This window comes from Mastigoproctus giganteus, chromosome 6, assembly GCF_048544385.1.
Source record: "Mastigoproctus giganteus isolate SK-2022 chromosome 6, ASM4854438v1, whole genome shotgun sequence".
Taxonomy (NCBI): Eukaryota; Metazoa; Arthropoda; class Arachnida; order Uropygi; family Thelyphonidae; genus Mastigoproctus; species Mastigoproctus giganteus.
The window spans coordinates 100,099,917-100,127,210 of record NC_143580.1 but is presented as its reverse complement, the minus strand read 5'-3'; the positions used below and the strand labels follow the sequence as shown (position 1 = coordinate 100,127,210).

The following is a 27,294-nucleotide window of genomic DNA, read 5'->3' as shown; positions in this document are numbered from 1 at the left end:
TCAGAGTAACTCAGATTCAACTAGTAAAATTGCAAAGCCTTGCAGAATTGCTCTTTCCTCTTCGTTATCAGCAGCTTCCTCCACAACAAGTTTGTCCAGTAAACCTGAAGAAATAGCAGAAACTACAGACGTTGCACATGAAGATTCTGAAAACTTCTCTATTGGTGACAGAGTTTGGATCAATGGTACAAACCCAGGTTATGTTCAGTATGTTGGTGAGACACAGTTTGCTCCAGGAAGATGGGCTGGTATCAAATTAGATGAACCCGTTGGCAAGAATGATGGATCCGTTGCTGGAATCGGGTATTTTCATTGTGATTCAAAGTATGGCCTTTTCACATGTCCTCACAAACTAACAAGGCAACCCGTAAATCAGAATGCATATGTTTATAATGTTGCAAGTAGTAGCCCTGTCATATCAAGTGGTAGATTGGCCACATCTGTAAGTAATGGTATGAAAATTCCTCCGCCAAAAGCTGTTTCTTCTCCTTCAGGAAGCATCAAATCTGTACCATGCACAAGAACTGCTTCTACTCCTAAATTAAATACAGGTGATCATGTGATTGTGAACTCAACTGCTGGAGTGAAGACTGGTACATTGCGATATCTAGGTACAACAGAATTTGCTTCTGGAGAATGGGCAGGTGTAGAATTGGATGAGCCTGTAGGAAAAAATGACGGTTCTGTTGCAGGAAAGAGATATTTTGAGTGCAAAATGAAGTATGGACTTTTTGCCCCTTCTTGTAAGGAAGCAAAAGGACAAAAACCTGAAATCCTTTCACCAGGAGCATTATCATCTTCCAGACGGAAAACTGGTAGCCATGAATCCCTTTTAAGCTCCGTTAGTTCAACATCCAGTATTGCACGCTCCCGAGTTAAACTAGGTGTGACAGCTCTAACTGCCAATCAGAAATCAAGATCAGCAGCTGCAACAGTTACAGCTACGAATGTTGCTCTGCATGAAGCCTTGAAAGAAAAGGAACACATTGAACAGCTTTTAAAAGAACGAGATACTGAAAGAGCTGAAATGGCTCGGGCTGCAGCTCATGGAGAAGAAAAAGAGCAACTGTTACAACAGACGAAGATAGACAGACTATTATAAACTGCTAGAGGAGAATGAGCAGACTATAGTGCGTTTCCTGCAACGTTTGGATGTGTCTCATAAAGAAAGGCAAGACATGACACTACAGCTAAAGGAAATGGAAAGCAAAGTTGAAGATTTACAATTTAGAGTAGAAGAAGAATATGTGTATAGAAATGATCTTGAAGTTACAGCTACGAATGTTGCTCTGCATGAAGCCTTGAAAGAAAAGGAAGAACACATTGAACAGCTTTTAAAATAACGAGATACTGAAAGAGCTGAAATGGCTCGGGCTGCAGCTCATGGAGAAGAAAAAGAGCAACAGTTACGACAGACGCAGATAGACTATTATAAACTGCTAGAGGAGAATGAGCAGACTATAGTGCGTTTCCTGCAACGTTTGGATGTGTCTCTCATAAAGAAAGGCAAGACATGACACTACAGCTAAAGGAAATGGAAAGCAAAGTTGAAGATTTGCAATTTAGAGTAGAAGAAGAATGTGTATAGAACTGATCTTGAAGTTCAACTTCAACACCAGAAGCAGTATGCACAGAAATTGGAGAAACAGATTAAAACAAAGGCTATTGAAGCTAATGATGGTGTGTCAGTAGAAACCAAAGTACTGAAATATGAGGAAGTATCTAACGTTGAAACATATAATGATTTAGATTTGACAGTTAAGCCATTACAGGATTGTTATAAAGAAAAATGTGGTAGCCTGAACCATTTACAACAGAACTTAGAATTAAAAAATGAAGAATATTTAAACTTAGAAAGAAGTTTGAAGGAGAAATGTTGTGAGTTGGATATGCTGGAGAAAGCATCTTCTGGCTTAGAGAATGAATTAAAACATAGCATAGATTTACAAAACCAACTTGCTAAAGAAAATTCAGATCTTCAGAAGAAGCTGAAGCATGTTGAAGAAATCTCTAAGACTCCTACTGATGAAAAGGCTTCACTAGAAAAACAGTTGTCATTGATTACAGGCATTTCAGAGGATAGTTCTCAACAAGTAGTAGTGCTTTCTCAGAAGTTGGAAGCACTTGGAACACAGCTGAACTGTATTCAGGATAAAAATGTTCACCTTGCTCAACAAAATGAACAGTTGAAAGATGGTTTTGAAAATTTGAAAGTTACTTATAAGGCAGACTCTGAAAAGATAAGTGAAAGAGATTCACACTTACAGTTGCTAATGGAAGAGAAGGACAAGGAACTTAGTAATGCTAAACAGGTAATATCTGATCTTGACCAGAAATTGAAACAGAGTAATGAAAAAGTAGAACAGCTTTTAAATGAAAATGAGTGCATTTCAAAAAAATTGCAAGAGCTTGAAGTTCATTTTGATAATCTTTCTCAACAGAAATTGGCCCTTGAACAGCAAATAGGTCAGGCAGCACAGCTGTCAAGTAATACCTCCCAACGTGTTTCAGATTTATTGGAGAAATTGGAAGAAAGGGACAAGAAATTAGATGTAGTGCAATTAGAACTTAATACTGCTAACGAAATGTGCTACAAACTTCAAGCTGAAGTGGAAAAAAAGAAATTTGATCATGATATACAACTGTCTGAAAAAGTTGAGCGTTGTCAATTTTTGGAGACAACTATTAACGAAAAGGCAAATGAAAAAGCTGCGTGACCTTGAAAAAGAAGTTCATCGATGTAAAGAAGAAAAAAATATAATTAATCAAAAAAACGAGCATCTTATTCATAAACTAAAGGACATTGAAGTGTCTTTCAGTAATGCATCTCAACAGAAATCTTCATTAGAGGCACAATTAGCACAAATGGTAGAATCAACTGGGGACACATCAAAACACATTACTTACCTCTCTGAACAACTGGAAGACAGGGATAAACAGCTAACCTCCATGCAGTTCCAGATGAAATCTGTAACTGAAACTTCAGAAAAGCCTAAATCACAAGTAGAAAAAGAAATTGCTGAATATGTACATAATTTAACCCATAAAGATAAAGAAATTGATAATTTAAAAAATGCTTTTGAAGGAAAGTGTAGTGAGGTGATTGTTCTTCAACAAAAATGCTCTCATCTTGAAAGGAGTCTTCAACATAATGAAGAAAATATAAGATTACTTAGTGATGAAAAAATTATTCTTACAAAGACACTAAAGGATAATGAAAAATCATTAGAAAATATATCTACAGAAAAGAATTTGCTCAATGACCAGTTGAAACGGTTGGAAGAAAAACAAACTGAATTAGCTAAAATGCATTATCAAACACAGTCCTTAAATAAAGAGATTGAAGAATTGAAAGATGAACTTAATAAAAAGGAAAATGAATATAACATGATGTTATTAAAGAAAAATGATGATTATCAAAATTTAAAGAGAACATTTGGATGATAAAAATCGCAACACTGACAGTTTACAGAAGAGAGCATCCTGTCTTGATCAATTCCTACAAGAGAATAAGAAAGAGATGATAAAATTAACTGAGGAGTATAATAAAGTTAAAAAACAATTGGAAAGCAAAAGCGTACAGTGTACTGACCTTGAGAAAGAGAATACTAACTTAGAAGATAAGCTATCCCAGGTAAAAGTGTTATCAGAAGATGTTACAAAGCAGTTAACGTATGTATCTGATCAACTACAAATAAAAGAGACTGAACTTTCAAATGTTCATTCTGAGATGAAATCAGTTTATCAGGCTGCTGAAGAACTAAAAGACAAGCTGGAAAAGTTACAAATCCAGTACAAGGAAGAGATCGAAACGTCATTTGCCAAGCACTCAGAAGAATTAAAATCATGGCAACTAAAGGTTGGAGAACTGACAACTGCATACCATAATGAATTGGAAATCTCAGCTCACCTGAAATTAGAACGAGACCAGTTAGAAGATAAGAGGCAAGAGTTGCAAACTGTAGTTTCAGACCGAGACGCTAAATTAGCAGCATTAAAAGAAGAGGTTATTATTTTTAAATCTGAACTTTCAAATCACAAGGAGGAGCTGACAAAAAAGCTTGAAAAGACCAAACTAGAAAACCAGGCATTGAATGAACTGCAGAAAGAATTAATCATTCAGGAAGAAAAATTTGAGGCACTTAAAGAACAACTTCAAGTTACTGAATTAGAAAAAAGTAATTTAAAACATCAAGTTAGCCTTTTGCAAACAGCCATGGATGAAAATTCTCAAATGGTAATATCACTGTCTAATCTTGAGAAAGAAAATAATGAACTTATAGAAAGAGAATCAGAATTGGTATTGAATTTGAAGAATAGTGAGGATATTGTGAAAGATTATAAATTAGTGAAAGAATTATTGAAAGCCTGCCCACCTGGCTACGGAGGCGCCAGAACAGACTGCTATCTGGCTCAAACAGCAAGACGGAACCCTATGACACTGTCATCAACTGTCTCTTGAAGTTGCTCTGGCCACAGGTGAAAACATTTCAAACCGGAAAGTGTTAAGAAGGCTTAATTCAAGTAGATTCTATGCAAGTAAGCCAGTGGTTTGTATCCCATTAACCCCAAATCACTGAAAAGCTAGTCGAAACTGGTGCCATAAACAAGTGACTTGCAGCCCTGACAAATGGGGTTCAACTGTGTTCCCTGATTAGTCCCGTTTTAGACTACAAACAGATTCTAGATGTTATTTCATTTGGATACAACAAGGAATGTAGTACCATCTGTCCAACATCAGAAAATGGGACACTTACAGAGGAGGCAGTGTTCTTTTCATGCAAGACAATGCACAGCATATGGAATTTAAGTTTAAGCTGAAGATATCCAATGATTGCCATGGCAAATATGATTACAAGACTTAAATCCAATCGAACATGTGTGGGATGTCCTTGGATGTTGCCTTGCCAGCCAACTCCTCAATCACTTGATGAGCTAAGGTCTGCACTGGGGGAAAAATTGAATTTGTTGCCACAGAATTTTACAGACACCTTTACGTTGAGCCTGGTTCACTGCTGTTAGGCCTGTTTGGAGGGAATCATAGGCTGTACTGATGTTATGTGACCATATTTTAGAGAATCTTGTATCGACTTCTGTAATGTCACCTTTTTTGGTAATTCTTATACAACTCCTGTAAATGTCGCTTATCACCTGTTCAAAGTTTCTACCTTTCTCCTCATTTTATCGTTATTCTGTGGTACACCACCATACCAAATTTTATCCAGCTTCATTGCACGTTGCACAACTTACACCACGTTTTCTATGTGTTCTGTTAATTTTGTCAAGCAGTGTAATAACACTGTTGTTTGATTGATGTGCCAAGTCTACAACATTGCTGTTATTGTGTTGAGATGATATACGATCCTCTAATTGCTTCTTCATAGTTATACTGTCAGTGCTACTCCAAAAATAAAGTTGTTTAATCTGGACTGCATGACAAGGTGTGAAGATGTACAATATGATGTTAGATTTGTTGTTAATTTACAGTTAATACACAATTTAAGTAAATTGATCCTGTATGTTTCTATAATTTATCATGTGTGAATGAAATATTTATTGTGCAAGAACTGAAATGACAAATCACTGCAAAAATCAACCTAACATTTTCAGTTATATCTGTGGCAGAGTACATAATTGAACAATTTCTCCTATGCATGAACGAGAAACCTTAATCTATATTTTGCCAGCAAAATGAAGGAACTAAAAATAAATATGAACCTTGTGCCCACTTATCTGTCATACATCGGCACTTGGAGGATGGATGAATTTTAAAATTAAACGGCACATTAAAATTTCACAGTTGCAGTGCAAATGACATGGCAGGAACAAAAATACCATTTTAGGGACTGCTATTTCTGTTTATTTAACAGCACTGGCATATCATTAAAAATAAGAGGAAATTCAACACTGACATCTCTGCAGTTCAGCCAAAAATGCTCATTTTGAAGGCATATTGATGGCTCATTTTGATGCCTTCTCAAACATATAAAGGAATATCTCCAACTTTAGATGAAGGTACAAAGACTGGCCAATAAGTATTGCACAATTACTCACACGTGCATCATGCATAAGGAAGAAGGGGAAATCTATGATGTACACTTGTACTACCCATTAACACGCCTAATATAATTTTTCTGGTGTTTTTAGATCTGAAGATACAGATGGACAAAGTGATGACCATTTCCAGCAATAGTGTGTGATGGAGTTCCTGTTCAAATTGGGTGATCAGTCAGCCACATCCACTGAGAATTCCTGGCAGTCAATGGGGACCAGACAATTGATCAAAGTAATGTCCAGAGATAGCCCTAACAGTTGTGGTAAAGTGATTTTGACTTCATGGACAAACCAAGAGCTGGAAGATCAACATCTGTCATAAACAGTGAAAACAAAGAACTCGCTGATCAGCTCAATCGAAGTGAATGGTGCATAACCACGAGGCAAGTGATGGATACTGCTAAAATGTCAAATGGCCATCAACAGACTGGGGTACAGAAAAATCTGTTCTCAGTGTGTGTGCCTAAGCAGCTCACATGAGATGATTTCTGCAAGAAGAGAGATCTATGAAGATCTTCTGAAGAGGTGCTGATGGTTCTGATAGTTTAAAGAGGTCACTGTACGTGATGAAACATGGTTTTCCCATTACAATCCACAAACTAAACAACAATCCATGAAATGGGAACACCCGTACACAAAAAGCCAAAGCTTTCCAAATCACTGACAAAGCTTATGGGCACTTTCTTCTGGGATCAAAATGGCATCATTTTTATTGATTTCTTGGAAAGTGGAACAACCATCAAAGGAAAAAAAGATACAGCTTGTTCCAGGAAAAGCTGAATCTTGCTCTGAAAACCAAAAGACATGAATTGAATCAGCAGGGCATCAAGCATCATCAGGATAATGCAAGGCCCAGATAATTTCGTCAAAGATTGCCCAGCTGGGGTGGAGCATGATGTTTGTTTGTTTGTTATTTGGTTTTTAGGAGCATTAGCAACTAAGACCATATTGCTCCGGGATATGCGGTGGTCATTCCCTGACCTTTCCGCATCCTCCATATTTGGTGGTGACAGATTTGAACCCCAGTATAAATCAAGAAGCATGTGCTACGCACTACTGCTCCTTCCCACCTGGCTACGGAGGCACCCAGGGAACATAATGTCTCCCTGACAATATAGCCCTGACCTCAACCCCATCGGATTTTTTTGTTCAGTGGACTAAAGGCATACCTGCATAATAAGGTGTTTGAGAGTGACATGAACTAATTTCTGACATTAAACATTTGTGTAAACATCAGCATCCTGATTTTCAAAGTTCATTCACTAACAAAAATAATTATTAATCAGTTCAAACTAGATTTTGAACACGCTAAGAGTAGAAAACTTGCTTCTTGTCCTAATGGTAGCCGAGCATTCTGGTCTCTCTGGTCACCTCTGTCAAAACCAGTTGGTTCTGTTGTCACTTCAGCCAAGGATCACGCTAACCTGCTAGCATCCCATTTTTCTTCCAACTCCTGTATTAATGATCTTGGTAAAAACACCTCCCACCATTCCAAACATGCTCTATTCAATGCCTCCTGTGGTCTTCCGTCAAAAGGATTTTGAAAAATGTTGATGTTAAGAAAGCTCCAGGTCCTGATGGTATTTCTCCACTTGTTCTCAAAACATCATTCCTGAACTTATTCCTGTTCTTTGCCACCTTTTTTCACTTTCTTATTCCAAAGGTGTTTTTCCTTCTGATTGGAAATTTGCTCATATCCAGCCAGTTCCTAAAAAGGGTGACAAATCCCTCCCATCCAATTATCATCCCATTGCAATTACTTCTCTTTCTAAAGTAATGGAGAAATCAATTAATTGCCAACTCTTAAACTACCTAGAAACCTTCTGCCTGATCAACAATCACCAGTATGGATTCTGTCAGTGTCGATCCACTGGTAATATTCTGGCTTATGTTACCCACTTATGGACAAATTCAATGGAAAAGTTTAGTGAAACACAAGCAGTTGCTCTTGACATCTCAAAGGCTTTCGATCGTGTTTGACATAAAGGTCTCCTAAACAAGATTCCATCTTATGGTTTGCTAACTGTTTTTTGTAATTGGTTATCCAGTTTTTTCTCTGATTGCTCAATTGAGGGTGATGGTAGATGGCTCTCTGTCTTCTAACTTTTCCACTAATGCTGGTGTTGCCTAAGGTTCAGTTCTTTCCCCCACTCTTTTCCTCTTGTATATTAATGACATTCTTCCGTTGACTGGAAATCCTATCCATAGTTTTGCCGATGATAGCACATTGCATTTCGTTTTCCATTTTGAGAAACCTTGACGTGTTCAATCAGCTTCAACTTCTCAAACATCCGCTACAAATTCCTTAAATGCCGATCTTCAGGTAATTCTCCAGTGGGTCAAAGACAACTTAGTTTTGTCTTATATCTCGCAAAAAGGATTCTTCTGCTCCTATGCTTATATTTAGTGACACTCTGATTTTTAGGTAAAATGATACATCTCTTTTGGCAATTACTCTGACTTCTAATCTCTCTTGCCACAAGCACATTACAAATATTGCTTCCTCTGCATCTAAAAAAAACTTGGTTTTCTTTCGCTCTCAGCGTTACTTTTCTTCCAAACAGCTGTTCACTCTGTACAAATTGCAAATCCGCCCTACCATGGAATATTGTTCCCACATCTGGGGCAGTGCCCCCAAAACCTCTTTCAGGCTTCTAGATTCCATTCAGAAGAGGGCAGTTAGGTTAATTAATGACTCGTCTCTAACAGTCTCTCCACTCGCTGTCTCATAGACTTACTCTTTCTGCTGCATGCCTTTTCTACAGATACTTCCATGGGCACTGTTCTTTCGAATTGGCTTCAATAATTCCCGCTCTTCCAAAACAGACTGAACACGTGCCACCACCAGCCAACATCCATTTACTGTCCAACTTCAAACTCACCGAACCAACTTTTCATCTTCCTCGTTTATTCATTCAACTGCCATTTCCTGGAACAACCTTCCTTCATATGTATTTCCTGAAGATTACAATCTACAGAAGTTCAAGTCCAATGTCAACAAATATCTTCTTTTGTCTTCTCAAGCTCAAACCGAACTAAGTACTCTAGGTTCTAATACCTCTTGTTTTTGGGGTTTTCATAAAAAAAAAAAAAATCTGAAAGAACACTGGAGAAAATGTAGTGAATGTAGTGGTTTTGACATTCAGTGATATTTTCACAAAGTTGAAAGATCATATATATAAAGTATGGTTACAATATCTCTGATAATAAAGATGTTACAGCTTATAATGCATTACTTATTGATCTGCCCTTTTATGTCATCTTGTGAAGATGAACAAATGGAAGTGTCTGAAAATAATAAATACAAAAGATACATATTTTATTATGAGTATAAAAAAAAAAAAAAAAAACTTTTGGCAAGTATTATTAACAACAAAATAAAAAGAGTAACTGTAATATGGATGATTGTACATAACTTAAAATCAATCCAGTTTTATTTGAATCAGTTGTCAATTACTAGACAAAAGTTTTCAAACATATTTCAAGAAAACATTTCTTCATTATTTCTAAAAATCTGACCCGAAATTAACTTGTAATACATGTGAGGTGTGATCAAAGATTTCCTGGACTGTATTAAAACAAACAAAAAAAAAAAACCCAAACTGCCACTCAAGGGATTCCATGTTTATCCACCCCAACTACCTCTACATATTCTCAGATGAGTTACAGTGATTCTGGCACTGCTACAAGCATTTTCATCTGAGCCATAAACTTCTGATATTCAGAATGCACTGAAATTTTTTTTTTTGGAATCTGAAGTAGAGCTGCCAACTTCTCACTTTCAAAAAGCTGGAAGTTGCATAACTAGAAAGAAGAGTTTCAGAAAATGCAATAGGTTTTTAAGTCCACATTGCACTAGAAATTTAATTTCACTGGCAACATACACAATTTATATTAAAATTGAGCCACAGGAATGTTTACCAGTAGAGTATACTTTCAAACATTAGCATACCTAGAATTCCTGTCTGTTTGGCTTGACTGTTAGATATCAACTGGTGATTGCTTCAAGAAAGATCCTGTTGCACACTTTGTCCTCTTCAGTTTTGTTCATAACAATAGCACTACTGTTGCTGTTAAGAGTATTTCCAAGGCTTCACCAGAAAGAGATCTGAACTTATTAATTTCCCCTCCTCCCCTTACATAAACTTTGCTGAATATTCTCTCACACTCAGCACTGCTTTGAGGAACTATTAAAATGCAAAACATTGAGGATAATCTGTTATATTTCTAGCTTCATTGTGAACTTGCTAGTTCCTGGTTGATTCTTTCTTTTTAGGCATGTCAGAAGTTAGAATATATGGGTAAAGTGCCTAATGCCTTCACCATCTCTGTCCATTGGTCACAGTATCAAGAGCAGATGTATGTAATTAACTGGACTCTTAGTGGATGGAAGGCACATTTTAGCCGCAGTAGCTATTGCACCAAGAATTTCTAAAATCAATCTAATGGATGGATTTTCATGAAATTTTATATTTGTTTCTTTTAGAATGATTTATTGAGCACATTTGGTTAATTTGATTACATTTGGGCCAACAGAAATTTGGCAATTATTTCTTTTTTTTTTTTACATTTATCAATATACTGAATATTACAGCTAAAGCATTTGACATAATGTTTTAGCCATGTACTAAATGGAAGAATGAATGGGCAGCATGGAAGATATGCAGATACAAAATGCCCTTAGTTCAACCATAAAAGTTGTCGCTTTTTGCTTGAAATTTTTCTTATAAATAATGAATTATGGCCCTTAATTATGCATGTGGACATTAACTATAACTTGTTTCCTATTAGCATCCGATATGCACCTATGCTGAAACTCAACAGAAATGATACAGTAAAATATTTCTTTATCTTCAATGATACTGATAAGTAGCAGAAATGATTTTTTTTTTGAAATTATTTGTTTCAATGCAGATCAAAAAACTAGCTCACTGAAAAGGCCTATTTAATGATGAATTGATTCTTCAAAGCTGATTTGGTCAGGAGTGCGAGTGCAATAGAAAACGCTCTTTGTGTGGACCAGGGTTCAAGCCTGTGACTGCTAAATACGATTAACATTTGTATTGATTGATTTATTGTAAACTCCACTGACCTGGTGGTCGTGCCGGAGTATATACAAGAACTTTTTTTTTTCTTTTTTTAAGTTGAATGGGGAGGGAAGTAGCAGCTGTTAAAGGCAAAGAAGATTATAACAGCTTACAATGTGATAAGGCCTCTATCAAATGGAGAGATTATTCAAAGAGTAAATACCAGGGCTGGGGAGTAGGAGTAAAGGAATAAGAGATTTTTACGGGAGTAGGAGTAGGAATAAGGAGTAACAAAATGTTTGTTACTCCTTATTCCTGTTATTATATTGTACATGCAAACACCAATAAACAATTTTATTATATTGCCCTGTCTAATTTAAATTTTAACTTTTTATCTTTTGTTTTAGGTAATATGAATTTGTAAGCCTGTTAAAGTTAATTTTGAGATAAACTACTTACTTTAATTAGTCTAAAATGGAACAAAAGAAAGCTGGAGTATTTGAATACTTTGAATTATCTCAAGAAAAAAAATGTCTTCATATGTCAATTGATGAATGAAGATAAGCCATGCAATTCAGAAATCAGCACAGGGAAAGGAAAAGAAGGCTATGCACCCACCAGGTCATCCAATTTAAAACACAATTTAGAGCACTTGCATCCAAAACAATTCAAGCTTATGGAGGAAAAGAAAAGCAACAAAAAGTAAAGTTCTAGCACAGGTTGTAAAAGTAGAAGGAAAAAAATATTCTAACAAAGTACTTTGAGACCCAAAAAATTACTAAAGCAATGACAGCTGCTAAATTGAAAGGGTGTATTATTGAACTTGTTATAAAGAATGGAATACCACTTAGTGTATTCTCTTCTCCAGGTTTTATTGAATTGAGTGGTGAAATGGCAGCCAAACTGAGAGTATCTTTGGAATGACATAATATTAGGAAAATAATATTAGAGGAAGCTAACAATCAAAAAATTTGTTGAAGGAGATGCTAAAGGGAAAGTATATTCATCTGAAGATGGATGCATGCACCCATCAACGGGTAAATTATTTTGGAATAAATGTCCAGTTGGTGAATGAAAATAAACGATAATACGTACATTAGCACTTAAAGATACCAAAGCGCAACATATAAGCGAACAGGTTTGCAAATTGATTGAAATTGAGATGGTAGATGACTTTCATCAACCGGTGAAATACCACCACACTTTGCTTATTGGAGGCTTGAAGTGGTGAAACCCATGTTTAGCCTCTAGAGCAAAGTTTCCGGCACCCACCCCCCCATACTTCTCCTTCAACCCATGCACGGTACTAAGTACTATAGGTTTTGATACCTTTCGTGTTTGGGGTTTTCATAAAAAAAAAAAGTGCTCAAAGATTTTAGAATTAAGAAGGAAAATATCTTGACGATAGTTACAGACAATGCATTGAACATGATAAAAACTGTTGAGAAGCTTAATGAGGAAAAGACAGATTTTGAATCAGGAGAAAGCTGTGTACAGTGATTTAGATGAAGATGAGTACTTAGACAAGACCTTGGATGCTTTTGCAAACAATTTCATTGGTTTCACTTTCCCCAACGTCAACATACAACATATGAGGTGTGGTGTGCATACTTTACATCTCGCAATCCGTGATGGTCTGAAAGGAGCTCATGCAGCTAATCTCATAAGTAAGTTGTGCCAGGTTGCTGTAGCTGTTCGATCCCCCAAGATTGATGCTATTCTGAAGAGGTGCTGTGGAAAAGGAGCTCTAATTGATCAAGCTACTAGATGGGGCAGTGTTTATTTAATGATCAAACATCTTTTGGAATTAAAGCCTCTATTTATTGTTATGGCAAATGCTGAAATAACTTTATCTGATCATGAATGGGAAGAAATTGAGCAGCTTGAAAGATTACTTCGCCACCCATATAATGCAACTTTAAAGTTCCAAGAGTCTTACTTAACACCTGGGCGTCTCCGTAGCCAGGTGGGAAGGAGCAGCGGTGCGAAGCACACGCTTCTTGATTAGACAGGGGTTCGAGCCCGTCACCACCAAATACAGAGAAAGTGGAAAGGTCAGGGAATGACCACCGCATATTCCCGGAGCAATATGGCCTTAGTTGCTGATGCTCCTAAAAACCAAATAACAACTTAACACCTGGATCATTCTACAAAGAATGGAAAAGTCTAATCTTCAAGTTTTCCCAAATTGGTGGTCTCATTGCTGATGGAATCAAAGTCTATGGAGCACAGAGAAACTAATTTAATAGAAAATGATATCTTATTAGCAGCAATTTATGTTGATCCAAATTACAGAATTTTGCTATCAGAGGCTCAGGTAGCCAGAGGAAAACTGCACTACTTGATTTAAGTGAAAAAATAACAGGATTAAAGCAAGAAGATTATGTGGCCTCCCCTGAGCTTGACACATCACCTTCTTCTAGTTCAGAATTTGATGAATGTGATTTTGAAAAACAGCTTGATCACCAAGAAAAAATAAGAGATGCATTCAAGCTAGTAATATAAATACCAAACAAAGGAGAAGCTGCAGCGCTGGAAGCAAACAGTTACGAGAAGTTCCGCTTTGATTTCTATCAAGCTTTAACTTTAGTGGAGAAAGTAGGTCATACATCAAAGTTACAGGTGATGGATACAATAAAAACATATCCACTAATAGTTCAAGATGCAGCCTTTTGCGTCAGTGTTGGAAGGCTGTTTTCAGCACTCAAAATAATAAAATCTGATTTACGTGCTTTGATGAAAGAAGATTTGATTGAGTCCATACTGTTTTTGAGAACTAACTCAATCTAAAAGACAATGTATAGTTTAGTTTTAGTTTTTACTAGTTTTTTGCTCTTTTTGTATTAAATAAAATTCTGAATAGTGATTACCATATAATCATAATGTAATCAGAATTCCAAAAAGTAGCCTGATGAGTCATGCGGCAATGACAAAATTTTTTTTTTGAGGAGTATAATAGGAGTAGGAGTGCCATTAAGCAAAAAATATCTTACTCCTGAGTAGGACATGGAGTAACCCCAAAACCACCACTACTCCCCAGCCCTGGTAAATACATAAGAATTATGGTGTATCAATTAAAGCTAGAATGCACATATACCATTAAAAAAAATACAAGCCTTGAATGTGTAAATACCATTACAAAAATACAACACAAGAGGATTCCAAGATACATGAATAATGAACTAGCCACACACAGGACAAATCAGATGGATCACATGTTGCTGCAGAGCTAAAGGCAGAGGCCTGTGATGAGTGGTGGATTCAGGGTAGGGGCATGTGCTCCTCTAGTTTTTCAGAAAATATACACCAATCGTTTAAATTCCCTTCAGCAACAAAAAAATTTTTTTCATTGTTAACATAGGATTTTATCTATTTTTGCATTGTGGCTCAGTTATTTTAACTGACCACAGCTGGCAACACTGATGCTGATGTGATCGCCATTCTAGTTCGAGGACTCATGCAGTTTGTTAGTGCATAATGCTTCAAAGTAATTCAGACTTTGGCTGTCTACCAGTCAATTGTGTTTGAGTGTCATATTTGTCTTGTTCTGTGAATTATTTTGTGCCCCCCTGTCACAAATAGTGGCCCCTGTCATTTTTTTCTGGATCCATTAATTACGCCATTGGCTCTGATTAATGGATATTCTTCACTTTGGGGAATGTAAGAAGTGGGGTTCTGTTCTGCAAGGATTGGTGCTGAAGACCACCACTGTTCTTTGACTTCTAAATTTGCTGAAGGGATAGAGGGCATGATGTCCGAAATTTGCAGATGATGTTAAGACTGGTAGAGCAGTTAATGATCAGGGCCAAGCAGAGCTTCAGGATGAAGTAGATATACTTCAGGGATGGTCAGAAAAGAAGCAGCTGCATTTAAATGAGCAAAATGAAAAAACATTTAGCATTAGTTGATGAATATGATGCAAGAAAGCAAGCTTATAGAGCATCAGCCAATAAAATTTGGGAACAACAACCCAAAAATAACTTAAAACATTTGGTGAGGTTGAACTAAAAATAACACAAGAAGAAACAGATTTTGGGGTCACAATACGGTTGGACATGAAATTTTCTGGGCAATGTAGACAGGAGCAAGGAAGGTACATGGAGTCCTAGTGATGATTTATTAAACTTTTGTTTGTAGTAATAGGAAGGTCATAATCAAACTGTATAAAGTAATTGTAAGACTCCATCTGGAACCATGTTCAAGAATGGAAAACATACATAAAAGATGCATTGGGCTTCTTGAAAGAGTCCAAAAGAAGGACAATATGCATAGTGAGATCGACAGAAGGGCATTCATATGAGGAAAGATTTCAAATATGTGACCTACAGAGCTTGGTAACTAGACAACTTAGAACAACCTTAAGTGAGGTGTAAGGCTCTAAGAGGTAAAAGTAAAATGAATAAGGGTGGAATTTTCATCCTTATTCAGTGAAATGGGCAAGTGTGACACAGTAATAAGTTTTTCATATATTTCAATTGCACATTTTCCACCCCCCACTTCACAACTTCTTTGCAAAACTTCTTGGTATTAGTAGTGGCAATTATGTAAGAAAGAAAGCTTATACAGCTCAGGGGAAATAAAAATCAATTTCACTTATCCATTCTCTCCAATAGTGTCTGGTTCTTCCTTGAATTTATTTAAGCTATCCATTTCCAAAACAACAGATAGAAGTTTGCTCCAGCAATCAACTACCCACTGGCTAAAGGCAAACTTCTGCACATCTATTCTGCAACCATCCTACCTTAATTTAAATTTATGCCCCCTCATTGTGCATAGTCTGAACACGAGGAAGAATTCCATCCGCACTGAGCTTTCTCAATCCATTCAAAGCCATAAACACCTCAATAGGATCGATCACCTTGCAGATGCCTAGTTGCTAGATGCTGCAGTTTGTAGAACTGAAGACTTTTGCAGTAAAGAGCACCCCTTTGTTACCCCTCACCAATCTCGTTGCCCTTCTCTGTATCTGTTCCAGCAGCTCTACATCATTTCTGAAACGAGGCCTCCAGACCTGCATGCAGTACTCAAGAGTGGCCCAACCATTGCCTTATACAATGGGATAATCACCTCCTTATCCCTGACAGCAAAATGCCTGTATATCACTGACAAAAACCCATGAGCTGTCCTGGCAGCCTGTCTGCATTGCTTAGAGAACTTCATATCTAACTGGACAGCCATCTCCAGGGCTTTTTCATTTTCCACTTCCTTGAGTATAGTACCTTAGTCTTATTGGCAGTTTGGTTCAATAAAACCAATTCTTAATTCACAATTCTATAAACACCAAACAATGTAATTTTTTTTTTTTTTTTTTTGACATTCAAAGACCCTTACTCATGCCATGAATTCGTGACAATTCCTGGCCAATTTCAATGGCTGTGCTTTTTTACTTTCTGTATTCTTCTTTAGATCTGGCTCTCCACAAATGCTTTTTGTTATCAATGGCAAAATTTGTACTGGGGGGACAGTGGAGAGACATTTCAGACGTACAGGAAAAAAATATGTGAAGTATACCGGAAAACATCACAAAACAGAACCTTAGTAAATGCTTCCAAATGCAATAGAATAACATGGCTCTCTACTAGTCTCTGGGAGGGATAAGAGAACAGCAGGTCAGTAAGCAATAAGATTTTTATATTTTTTGAAATACAATTCAGGAATGTTTTTTGTCAAACTTTTTATGGATGATTAATAAAATGGCTATATTCTTTTTAAAATATAAAAGATAAACATAAAAGTTTCTCTAACAGTTACCTTAGGATAACTACGATTTTAAGCAATTTTTTTAAGAACAAGGAACTACGCTGTTTGTTACTCTGAATAGACTATAATAAATTAAGATATTACATACATATAAGTTAAATTTGGCTACTGTATTAAAGTTAATTTAAAGAATAAAACATTTTAGGTGGATATATATACAAACACAGTGGGAATTTTATACATAAATACATACGTAAATTTCATATTTGTTGAATAATTTATATGGTTCCTCTGGTAGTTGTCAGAATAAAATATGAAGAAAATTATAATACAAGATAAATTCTCTATATACATGATTTACCAGAAGTCATCCTTCATATGATCACTTGTCCAATGTCCAAAACATTCACATGTGTCACAGTATGGCCGCTCTTCATTCTTACTTCCGTGGTGAACAGAATTTGATGGTACAACCTCTTCAGTAACTTGTTTAGGACAATCTTCAGTGTCATGTAAATCAAATCTCTCACATATATCACAAAACAGCCTGGGTGCTTTCTTGACACCATTAATATTAATGTTTTCCTCAAAGTCATCAACATTGGTTTCTAAAATCTCTATCCTTGATATCAGTTCATCATTCTTCTTTTTCAGATCTATAATTATAGAGTTTAGGAATTCAACTTGACTCATCAAAGATTCTGAATCTTCTTTCATTTTTATATATTGTGAATCACCAGGATTTTCACCTTCAAATATTTTTGCTATTCTTTCTTCCAACTTTTTCTTGTCTTCTTTTAAATGCTGAATTGTGATTTCAAACTGCTGGATTTGATCACCGTCTTTTTTAAGCTCATGAAGCTTTTGGTTCAAATCACCAATCTCCATTTCTTTTGTTTTCAATAATTCTTTCACTAATTTATAATCTCTCACAATATCCTCACTATTCTTCAAATTCAATACCAATTCTGATTCTCTTTCTATAAGTTCATTATTTTCTTTCTCAAGATTAGACAGTGATATTACCATTTGAGAATTTTCATCCATGGCTGTTTGCAAAAGGCTAACTTGATGTTTTAAATTACTTTTTTCTAATTCAGTAACTTGAAGTTGTTCTTTAAGTGCCTCAAATTTTTCTTCCTGAATGATAAATTCTTTCTGCAGTTCATTCAATGCCTGGTTTTCTAGTTTGGTCTTTTCAAGCTTTTTTGTCAGCTCCTCCTTGTGATTTGAAAGTTCAGATTTAAAAATAATAACCTCTTCTTTTAATGCTGCTAATTTAGCGTCTCGGTCTGAAACTACAGTTTGCAACTCTTGCCTCTTATCTTCTAACTGGTCTCGTTCTAATTTCAGCTGAGCTGAGATTTCCAATTCATTATGGTATGCAGTTGTCAGTTCTCCAACCTTTAGTTGCCATGATTTTAATTCTTCTGAGTGCTTGGCAAATGATGTTTCGATCTCTTCCTTGTACTGGATTTGTAACTTTTCCAGCTTGTCTTTTAGTTCTTCAGCAGCCTGATAAACTGATTTCATCTCAGAATGAACATTTGAAAGTTCAGTCTCTTTTATTTGTAGTTGATCAGATACATACGTTAACTGCTTTGTAACATCTTCTGATAACACTTTTACCTGGGATAGCTTATCTTCTAAGTTAGTCTTCTCTTTCTCAAGGTCAGTACACTGTACACTTTTGCTTTCCAATTGTTTTTTAACTTTATTATACTCCTCAGTTAATTTTATCATCTCTTTCTTATTCTCTTGTAGGAATTGTTCAAGACAGGATGCTCTCTTCTGTAAACTGTCAGTGTTGCGATTTTTATCATCCAATGTTTTCTTTAAATTTTGATAATCATCATTTTTCTTTAATAACATCATGTTATATTCATTTTCCTTTTTATTAAGTTCATCTTTCAATTCTTCAATCTCTTTATTTAAGGACTGTGTTTGATAATGCATTTTAGCTAATTCAGTTTGTTTTTCTTCCAACTGTTTCAACTGGTCATTGAGCAAATTCTTTTCTGTAGATATATTTTCTAATGATTTTTCATTATCCTTTAGTGTTTTTGTAAGAATAATTTTTTCATCACTAAGTAATCTTATATTTTCTTCATTATGTTGAAGACTCCGTTCAAGATGAGAGCATTTTTGTTGAAGAACAATCACCTCACTACACTTTTCTTCAAAAGCATTTTTTAAATTATCAATTTCTTTATCTTTATGGGTTAAATTATGTACATATTCAGCAATTTCTTTTTCTACTTGTGATTTAAGCTTTTCTGAAGTTTCAGTTACAGATTTCATCTGGAACTGCATGGAGGTTAGCTGTTTATCCCTGTCTTCCAGTTGTTCAGAGAGGTAAGTAATGTGTTTTGATGTGTCCCCAGTTGATTCTACCATTTGTGCTAATTGTGCCTCTAATGAAGATTTCTGTTGAGATGCATTACTGAAAGACACTTCAATGTCCTTTAGTTTATGAATAAGATGCTCGTTTTTTTGATTAATTATATTTTTTTCTTCTTTACATCGATGAACTTCTTTTTCAAGGTCACGCAGCTTTTCTTGTAGACTGCAAATTTCATTTGCCTTTTCATTAATAGTTGTCTCCAAAACCTGACAACGCTCAACTTTTTCAGACAGTTGTATATCATGATCAAATTTCTTTTTTTCCACTTCAGCTTGAAGTTTGTAGCACATTTCGTTAGCAGTATTAAGTTCTAATTGCACTACAACTAATTTCTTGTCCCTTTCTTCCAATTTCTCCAATAAATCTGAAACACGTTGGGAGGTATTACTTGACAGCTGTGCTGCCTGACCTATTTGCTGTTCAAGGGCCAATTTCTGTTGAGAAAGATTATCAAAATGAACTTCAAGCTCTTGCAATTTTTTTGAAATGCACTCATTTTCATTAAAAAGCTGTTCTGCTTTTTCATTACTCTGTTTCAAATTCTGGTCAAGATCAGATATTACCTGTTTAGCATTACTAAGTTCCTTGTCCTTCTCTTCCATTAGCAACTGTAAGCATGAACCTCTTTCACTTATCTTTTCAGAGTCTGCCTTATAAGTAACTTTCAAATTTTCAAAACCATCTTTCAACTGTTCATTTTGTTGAGCAAGGTGAACATTTTTATCCTGAATACAGTTCAGCTGTGTTCCAAGTGCTTCCAACTTCTGGGAAAGCACTACTACTTGTTGAGAACTATCCTCTGAAATGCCTGTAATCAGTGACAACTGTTTTTCTAGTGAAGCCTTTTCATCAGTAAGAGTCTTAGAAATTTCTTCAACATGCTTCAGCTTCTTCTGAAGTTCTGAATTTTCTTTAGCAAGTTGGTTTTGTAAATCTATGCTATGTTTTAAATCATTCTCTAAGCCAGAAGATGCTTTCTCCAGCATATCCAACTCACAACATTTCTCCTTCAAACTTCTTTCTAGATTTAAATATTCTTCATTTTTTAATTCTAAGTTCTGTTGTAAATGGTTCAGGCTACCACATTTTTCTTTATAACAATCCTGTAATGGCTTAACTGTCAAATCTAAATTATTAGATGTTTCAACATTAGATACTTCCTCATATTTCAGTACTTTGGTTTCTACTGACACACCATCATTAGCTTCAATAGCCTTTGTTTTAATCTGTTTCTCCAATTCCTGTGCATACTGCTTCTGGTGTTCAAGTTGACCTTCAAGATCAGTTCTATACACATATTCTTCTTCTACTCTAAATTGCAAATCTTCAACTTTGCTTTCCATTTCCTTTAGCTGTAGTGTCATGTCTTGCCTTTCTTTATGAGACACATCCAAAAGTTGCCGGAAACGCACTATAGTCTGCTCATTCTCTTCTAGCAGTTTATAATAGTCTATCTGCATCTGTCGTAACTGTTGCTCTTTTTCTTCTCCATGAGCTGCAGCCCGAGCCATTTCAGCTCTTTCAGTATCTCGTTCTTTTAAAAGCTGTTCAATGTGTTCTTCCTTTTCTTTCAAGGCTTCATGCAGAGCAACATTCGTAGCTGTAACTGTTGCAGCTGCTGATCTTGATTTCTGATTGGCAGTTAGAGCTGTCACACCTAGTTTAACTCTGGAGCGTGCAATACTGGATGTTGAACTAACAGAGCTTAAAAGGGATTCATGGCTACCAGTTTTCCGTCTGGAAGATGATAATGCTCCTGGTGAAAGGATTTCAGGTTTTTGTCCTTTTGCTACCTTATAAGAAGGGGCAAAAAGTCCATACTTCATTTTGCACTCAAAATATCTCTTTCCTGCAACAGAACCGTCATTTTTTCCTACAGGCTCATCCAATTCTACACCTGCCCATTCTCCAGAAGCAAATTCTGTTGTACCTAGATATCGCAATGTACCAGTCTTCACTCCAGCAGTTGAGTTCACAATCACCTGATCACCTGTATTTAATTTAGGAGTAGAAGCAGTTCTTGTGCATGGTACAGATTTGATGCTTCCTGAAGGAGAAGAAACAGCTTTTGGTGGAGGAATTTTCATACCATTACTTACAGATGTGGCCAATCTACCACTTGATATGACAGGGCTACTACTTGCAACATTATAAACATATGCATTCTGATTTACGGGTTGCCTTGTTAGTTTGTGAGGACGTGTGAAAAGGCCATACTTTGAATCACAATGAAAATACCGGATTCCAGCAACGGATCCATCATTCTTGCCAACAGGTTCATCTAATTTGATACCAGCCCATCTTCCTGGAGCAAACTGTGTCTCACCAACATACTGAACATAACCTGGGTTTGTACCATTGATCCAAACTCTGTCACCAATAGAGAAGTTTTCAGAATCTTCATGTGCAACATCTGTAGCTTCTGCTATTCCTTCAGGTTTACTGGACAAACTTGTTGTGGAGGAAGCTGCTGATAATGAAGATGAAAGACCAATTCTGCAAGGCTTTGCAATTTTACTAGTTGAATCTGAGTTACTCTGACTCATTGTTACTTAACAGATAACCCAAGGAAAATCTATAAATAACACTATATCAGCGGAAAACCTGCAACAGCTACAATTAACGTTTTCTTCATCCAAACAATTTATCTGTAATTTTAAGCTTCCATTTTTCATGTTGATACACCCTGAAAAAGAAAAATCAACAATACGTTTATATAAACATATATAATAAGTATAAAAATTGGGTGAAAAATTAAGTGACAGCAGAGAGATAAAAATAAAAATGACATTTTCACCTGAGTGCACCAAGCAGCAGCAAAGAATACAAAAGTTTATATATAAGTTTAGTAGTATAGCATTATTTTGTGATTTTTCTGATTATTCTGGTGTATTTATTCTTTACTCTGCCTTGTAATTGCATAAAAGTATCAGTAAGGGTATCAAATCCACGTGTTACAAGTTGCAACTCCGCTGAATGAGAAGTTTTTTAGCCATATTTAGCCGCTTTATTGAATATTTTTTATATCAAATTATATTCTGTAAGTAGCTTATAGATCTAGTAAGGATCGTTAGTTTATTCTGAATTGAGACAGCAAGATCTGAAAGTTAATTAATACTTAAGTGTCTGTAGATTTACTGTTCTTAACTTGTCACCTTTGTCATAGATAGTGTTAGTAGAGTATAGGTTATAATATTGTCAGTTGATCGGTAGAATCTATTAAACTTGTTGAATTTCGTTGTCAATTAAATTATACTTTTAACTAAATACACGTAACGACTTAGACTACAAATGTAACATAATTAATACATAATTGATACGGAAGTTATATAAAGGGAACTCGTTGATAATTAATACTTGACACTGAAAAATATATATACCCTTATAACTGTGTTGGGATACAAGTTTAGGGTTATAATTTTGAACTGAAATTGAAATTTTATTGAAATTAATAGAAATCATGACTCAAACCAGAGCAGCAAAGCAAAAGGCTCAAGCTAATGGAAGTACTGTGGCTCAGAGGGGAACTGAGGGGGACAGTTGCCTTCTGAATCACAGCCTTTTAAAATGCACTGCTTGCATGATGTTTGTGGAGCATTCAGGTACGGGATATGATATTGCCATGGGGAATGTCTTTGTGTGTGTGCAATGCAAGGAGTGCATCAAAATCAGGCAACAACTCAGCGTTGTTATGGGCCTATATGAGAGCTTGAAGGACAGGGTGGATGCCCTCGAAGGAACTAAATTGAGGGGCCCATCAAGCTCTCAGCTGCCCACATCAACGCCGGAACTTGCACTTGGTCATCACACAACACAGCGGCAACTCCCAAGGCAGAATGCGCTGGTTCCACAGGAACTAGTAGTGGTTGGTGACTCTATTGTCAGGGAAACGGGGAACATGCTTTGTAAAAAGGATAGGTGGAACAGGACCAGGGTATGTCTGCCAGGGGCAAAGGTTGATGACGTTGTAGAGCGGATATAATCTTTTAAGGGCACAAAAGGTGAAAATTGTACAGGTTGGCATTAATGAGATTCTTGCACTGCTTCTATTGGAATAAGCAGCAGCGTGGAAAACTAAGTGCAGGGGATTTCATAGACTGCTGTGGAACAAGAAAATACATGGGATGTGTTAGGGTAACTAAGAATAGGAACAGGTATGTCTGTATACTTGCGTGTACACCAATGAGTTTGGTAAATAAATTTGATGAATATGAGGTGCTGGTCAAAACATCAAAGGCAGATATTGTTGGTATATCAGAGATGTGGTGTCACACAGATATAAGGAATGCAGAAATGGAATTTGGGGAGTACAATGTGTACAGGAAGGATAGACAGGATAGGAAGGGAAGAGTAACCTAACCTTTTTTCTTTAGAATCATAGGTGGACTAGAACAATAGAGAAACCTTTTCCTTTTTTCGTAACCAAACCTAAATCAACAATATAGTAAAAACACTCATGAACTCCAAAAATCTGCTTTTAAAAATCTGTTAATAATGAGAAAAAAAACATAATGAAGAACATAAAAATGAACAGAATGGAACTTTTATTAATTTAGTTTTCATCAACCAAAATTTTATTTTCCTTACAAATTTCTTCCCTCGTTAGAAGATTCATTGCTACTATTACCTGTTTACCATTCATCACAAACCTATTATGCTCCGTTCTTTACTCATAAATACACATTATAATGCCAACCAATGACTACAGAGTAGCTTGTTGTCTGTAGTGCCCACCACCAATCATTTCATTGTTTCCCACGCCTACCTATCGCTCAACATATCCTTCTCGATTTCAGCTACAGACCGATAACACCTAAAGTCTGTTTATCGAGCGAGCAGCGCTGGAGTCCGGTGTCAGGAAACTAATTTTATGTGCAAGTTATCCGACTTTTCTCGTTGTTCTCATGTTGGCTTTCTTTACCTTAGCCATGACTTGGTTACAGACCAGCTTATATCTATCATAAGCTTCTGTGTCACCCTTTAATTTATATGTATCCCAGGCATTTTCATTCTCTGCAACGTGTCTAATTAGTTCATCTGACATCAATTTAGGCCGAAATCTTGAACAATATTCTTAGTTGGTATGAAAAGCCTAATAGCTTCCAAGATTAATTCTTTGAATGCTTCCCATTTTGAAATTGCTGTTGGTAAAATCCTCAGTTGGTTCCACCATATAGAATTTAAATACTGTCTCAGACCACCATAGACACCTTTATGAAAGCAAAAACCCTTACATGATAGTAGTTATCTCTTTGAGTAAATCCCACTTCAGCACACTGTGCTCACTGCCACCTAGTCTTTCCTTTATCTGCATATTCTTAATGCATGAAGAATCACTATTGATAATCAGATCAAGAGTATTACTCCCTCTAGTTGCCTCCCGAACATTCCGCTGAAGAAAACAATCATCCAATAAATCCACCAAAGCCTTGCTAGTGTGTGAGGGACCAACCCACAAATTCCAGTCAGTTTCTGGTAAATTAAAATCCCTCATTATAAGACATTCTGATTTACTGGCCCACTATTTCTCTGCACAATTGCTCAATATACTCATCAGATTTGTTAGGCCTATAACACACAACTCTCATTTTTCCTTTCCCAGTGCTTATGTCAACACCAAACAGACTCAACATTGCATTGTCCACTAACATCAATTGGATGCACTTCCTTAGATTTTGTGTTTCTTAACTAACAGCATAACTCCTCCTCCCTTCCTGTCCTATCTATCCTTTCTGTACACATTGTATTCCCCAAATTCCAATTCTGCACTGCTTATGTCTGTGTGACACCACTTCTCTGATATCCCAACAAAATCTGTCTTTGATGTCTTGACTAGCACTTCAAGCTCATCAAATTATTAACTATATCCCTAGCAATGTTGTACATGCAAGTACACATGCACCTCTTTCTACTCTTAGTTACTCTAACACAGCCCATGTATCTACTTGTTCCACTATGACTCCCGGCAGTCCTGGAAATCCCGATTGCCTTGCTTTCCAGGCTGCTGCTCAATTGCATTTCAAAATGAAGCAGTGCAAGAATCACTTTCACCTCTGCCAGCGGCTACTGTTAATCTATTAGTCAGTGTATCCCCCAAGCTAGCAGTTTTTTCTCCCACCTCACTCTGCCTCGATAGCATCAGCAAATATTCTTGCACCCTTCCTATTTAAGTGTATCCCATCCCTGTAGAAGCACAAGCACAGGCCAGGCTGAGAAAAATTCTACCCCTTGAGCCTTGCACAATCTCTCCAGGGCCGAACTGATCAACAAGGCTCTAATCATATACTCCCTCCTATTGTGTCTGGGCAGAATTGTAGGCACTTTCAAATTCTACTCTAACTCACGGTTTTTTTTCAACATTGACCTGTGCTTGTTAAGTAATTCCGCCAGTCTCCTACCCCTAATATCATTAGTGCCAACATGTAAAACAATATCACCCTTTGTGCCCTTAAAAGATGATATCTGCTCTACAATGTCATCAACCTTTGCCCCTGGCAGACATACCCTGGTCCTGTTCCACCTGTCAAAGTTTATTAAACTAACAGGGAGTTAAATGATTTCATAATAACTGAGAACACAGTGGAGGAGAAACTGAAGTTAAACATAAGAAAGGGACCTGGGGTGGATGGCACTATTCAGTTATATTAAAGAGGGTGGAAATAGCAAGTAAGCAAATCTTTATCCATAATTATGAGAGCATCCATGGACTCAGGGGAAGTCTACACGGACCGGAGATGTGAAAATATACCTCCAATTCAGAAAGGGGGATGAAAGGGGGATGAAAGGGTGACACAAGTAATTACAGACCTGTTAGTTTGACTTCTGTTCCAGGGAAAATAATGGAGTCACTGGGTAAAGAAGCATTGCAGGATCATCTAGACAAAATAGCAATAATAATTCAGACACAGCATGGTTTTGTTAAGGGGAAGTCTTGACTGACCAATTTGACTGGATACTATGACGTGGTCACAAAGGAACTGGATGCAAAAAATAAAATTGATATCTTATACTTGGATTTCAGAAAAGCTTTTTATACTGTTGCACACGGAAGACTGTACAAAACGGAGCAGTATGGCATTAAGAGCAAGTTTCTACAATGGATAAAAGGATGGTTAAGTGGGAGAAGACAGAGTGTGGTAATAAATGAATACTGCTCTTTATTATTATTACTAGCAATGTAGTGCAAAGAAGCCCAAGGCTTATTCTGCACCAGATAAAAAACAAATTTCATCATACTAACCAGATGTGAGCCCCTTGGGTTAATGTTATTAGTGGTGCACTCCAGGGTTCAGTGTTGCACCCATTGTTGTTTTCTATATTTATCAATGATATTGATGAAGGTATATTAGAATCAGCAAGGGCACATGATGCAAAGAAGGCAACCTTATGAGCAAAAAAAAAAAAAAACCATCTACCCACTCCAAATGTTTCTCTAGGTCTGCCTTGTATCTGTTTAAGCTATCAACTTCTAACTTCTACAATGACAGATGGAAGTTTGCTCCAGCAATCACCCACCCGCTGGCTAAAGACAAACTTCCACACATCTATCCTACAACTGTCTTTCCTCAATTTGAAAATATGCCCTCTCAGGTGATTATTCTGAGCAAGAGGAAGAATCCTATCAGCATTGAGCATGCTCAAACCATTCAAGACTTTATACACCTCAATCAGATCACCTCACAGGTGCCTAGTCTCCAAATACTGTAATTTGCAAAATTTAAGCTTTTCTTCATAAGAGCAACCCTTTGTCCCTTCACTAATCTTAATATCAAGCTTAATGTCAAAGTTTACAGATGATACAAAGTTTGAATGGTTGTTAATAACAGTAATGATAGTATGCTGCTGCAACAGGATCTGGAAAAGTTGGGCAGATGGGTTGAGAAGTGGCAACTGAAGTTTAACATTGACAAATGTAAAGTACTGCATATGGGTAGCAGTAACCCCAGAGAAATTTACCAACTGGGTGGTGTTACCAACTCAGGGTTGTGGAGAATGAAAGAGTCCTGGGGGTAAATGAAGAGTTCTGAGCAGTGCAGACAGGCTGCCAGTTTAGGTCATGGGGTCTTGTCAATGATATACAGGAATTTTGCGAACAAGATTAAAGAGGTG

The 27,294-nt window shown here is 36.5% G+C and overlaps 1 protein-coding gene across 1 annotated transcript; it reads right to left on the bottom strand.

Annotated features, from left to right (window-relative positions):
- On the bottom strand, positions 1-21,787 carry LOC150084473 (uncharacterized). The gene is made up of 4 exons (XM_090376252.1): positions 17,143-21,787; positions 3,198-3,204; positions 2,908-2,992; positions 1-158 (listed from the first exon to the last, which is right to left on the bottom strand). Exons 1-4 carry the CDS (start codon positions 21,729-21,731, stop codon positions 1-3), a joined length of 4,839 nt encoding a protein of 1,612 aa, XP_090232378.1. The 5' UTR covers positions 21,732-21,787.
- Positions 21,788-27,294: the final 5,507 nt, after the last annotated feature.

Excerpts from the sequence above, each read along its gene's own strand:
- LOC150084473 (XM_090376252.1), bottom strand. The coding sequence starts at position 21,731 with ATGAGTCAGAGTAACTCAGATTCAACTAGTAAAATTGCAAAGCCTTGC. Across the intron at positions 159-2,907 it reads TCTTCCAGTTGTTCAGAGAG|AGAAGTTTTCAGAATCTTCA; the intron begins GTAAGTAATGTG and ends TGTCACCAATAG.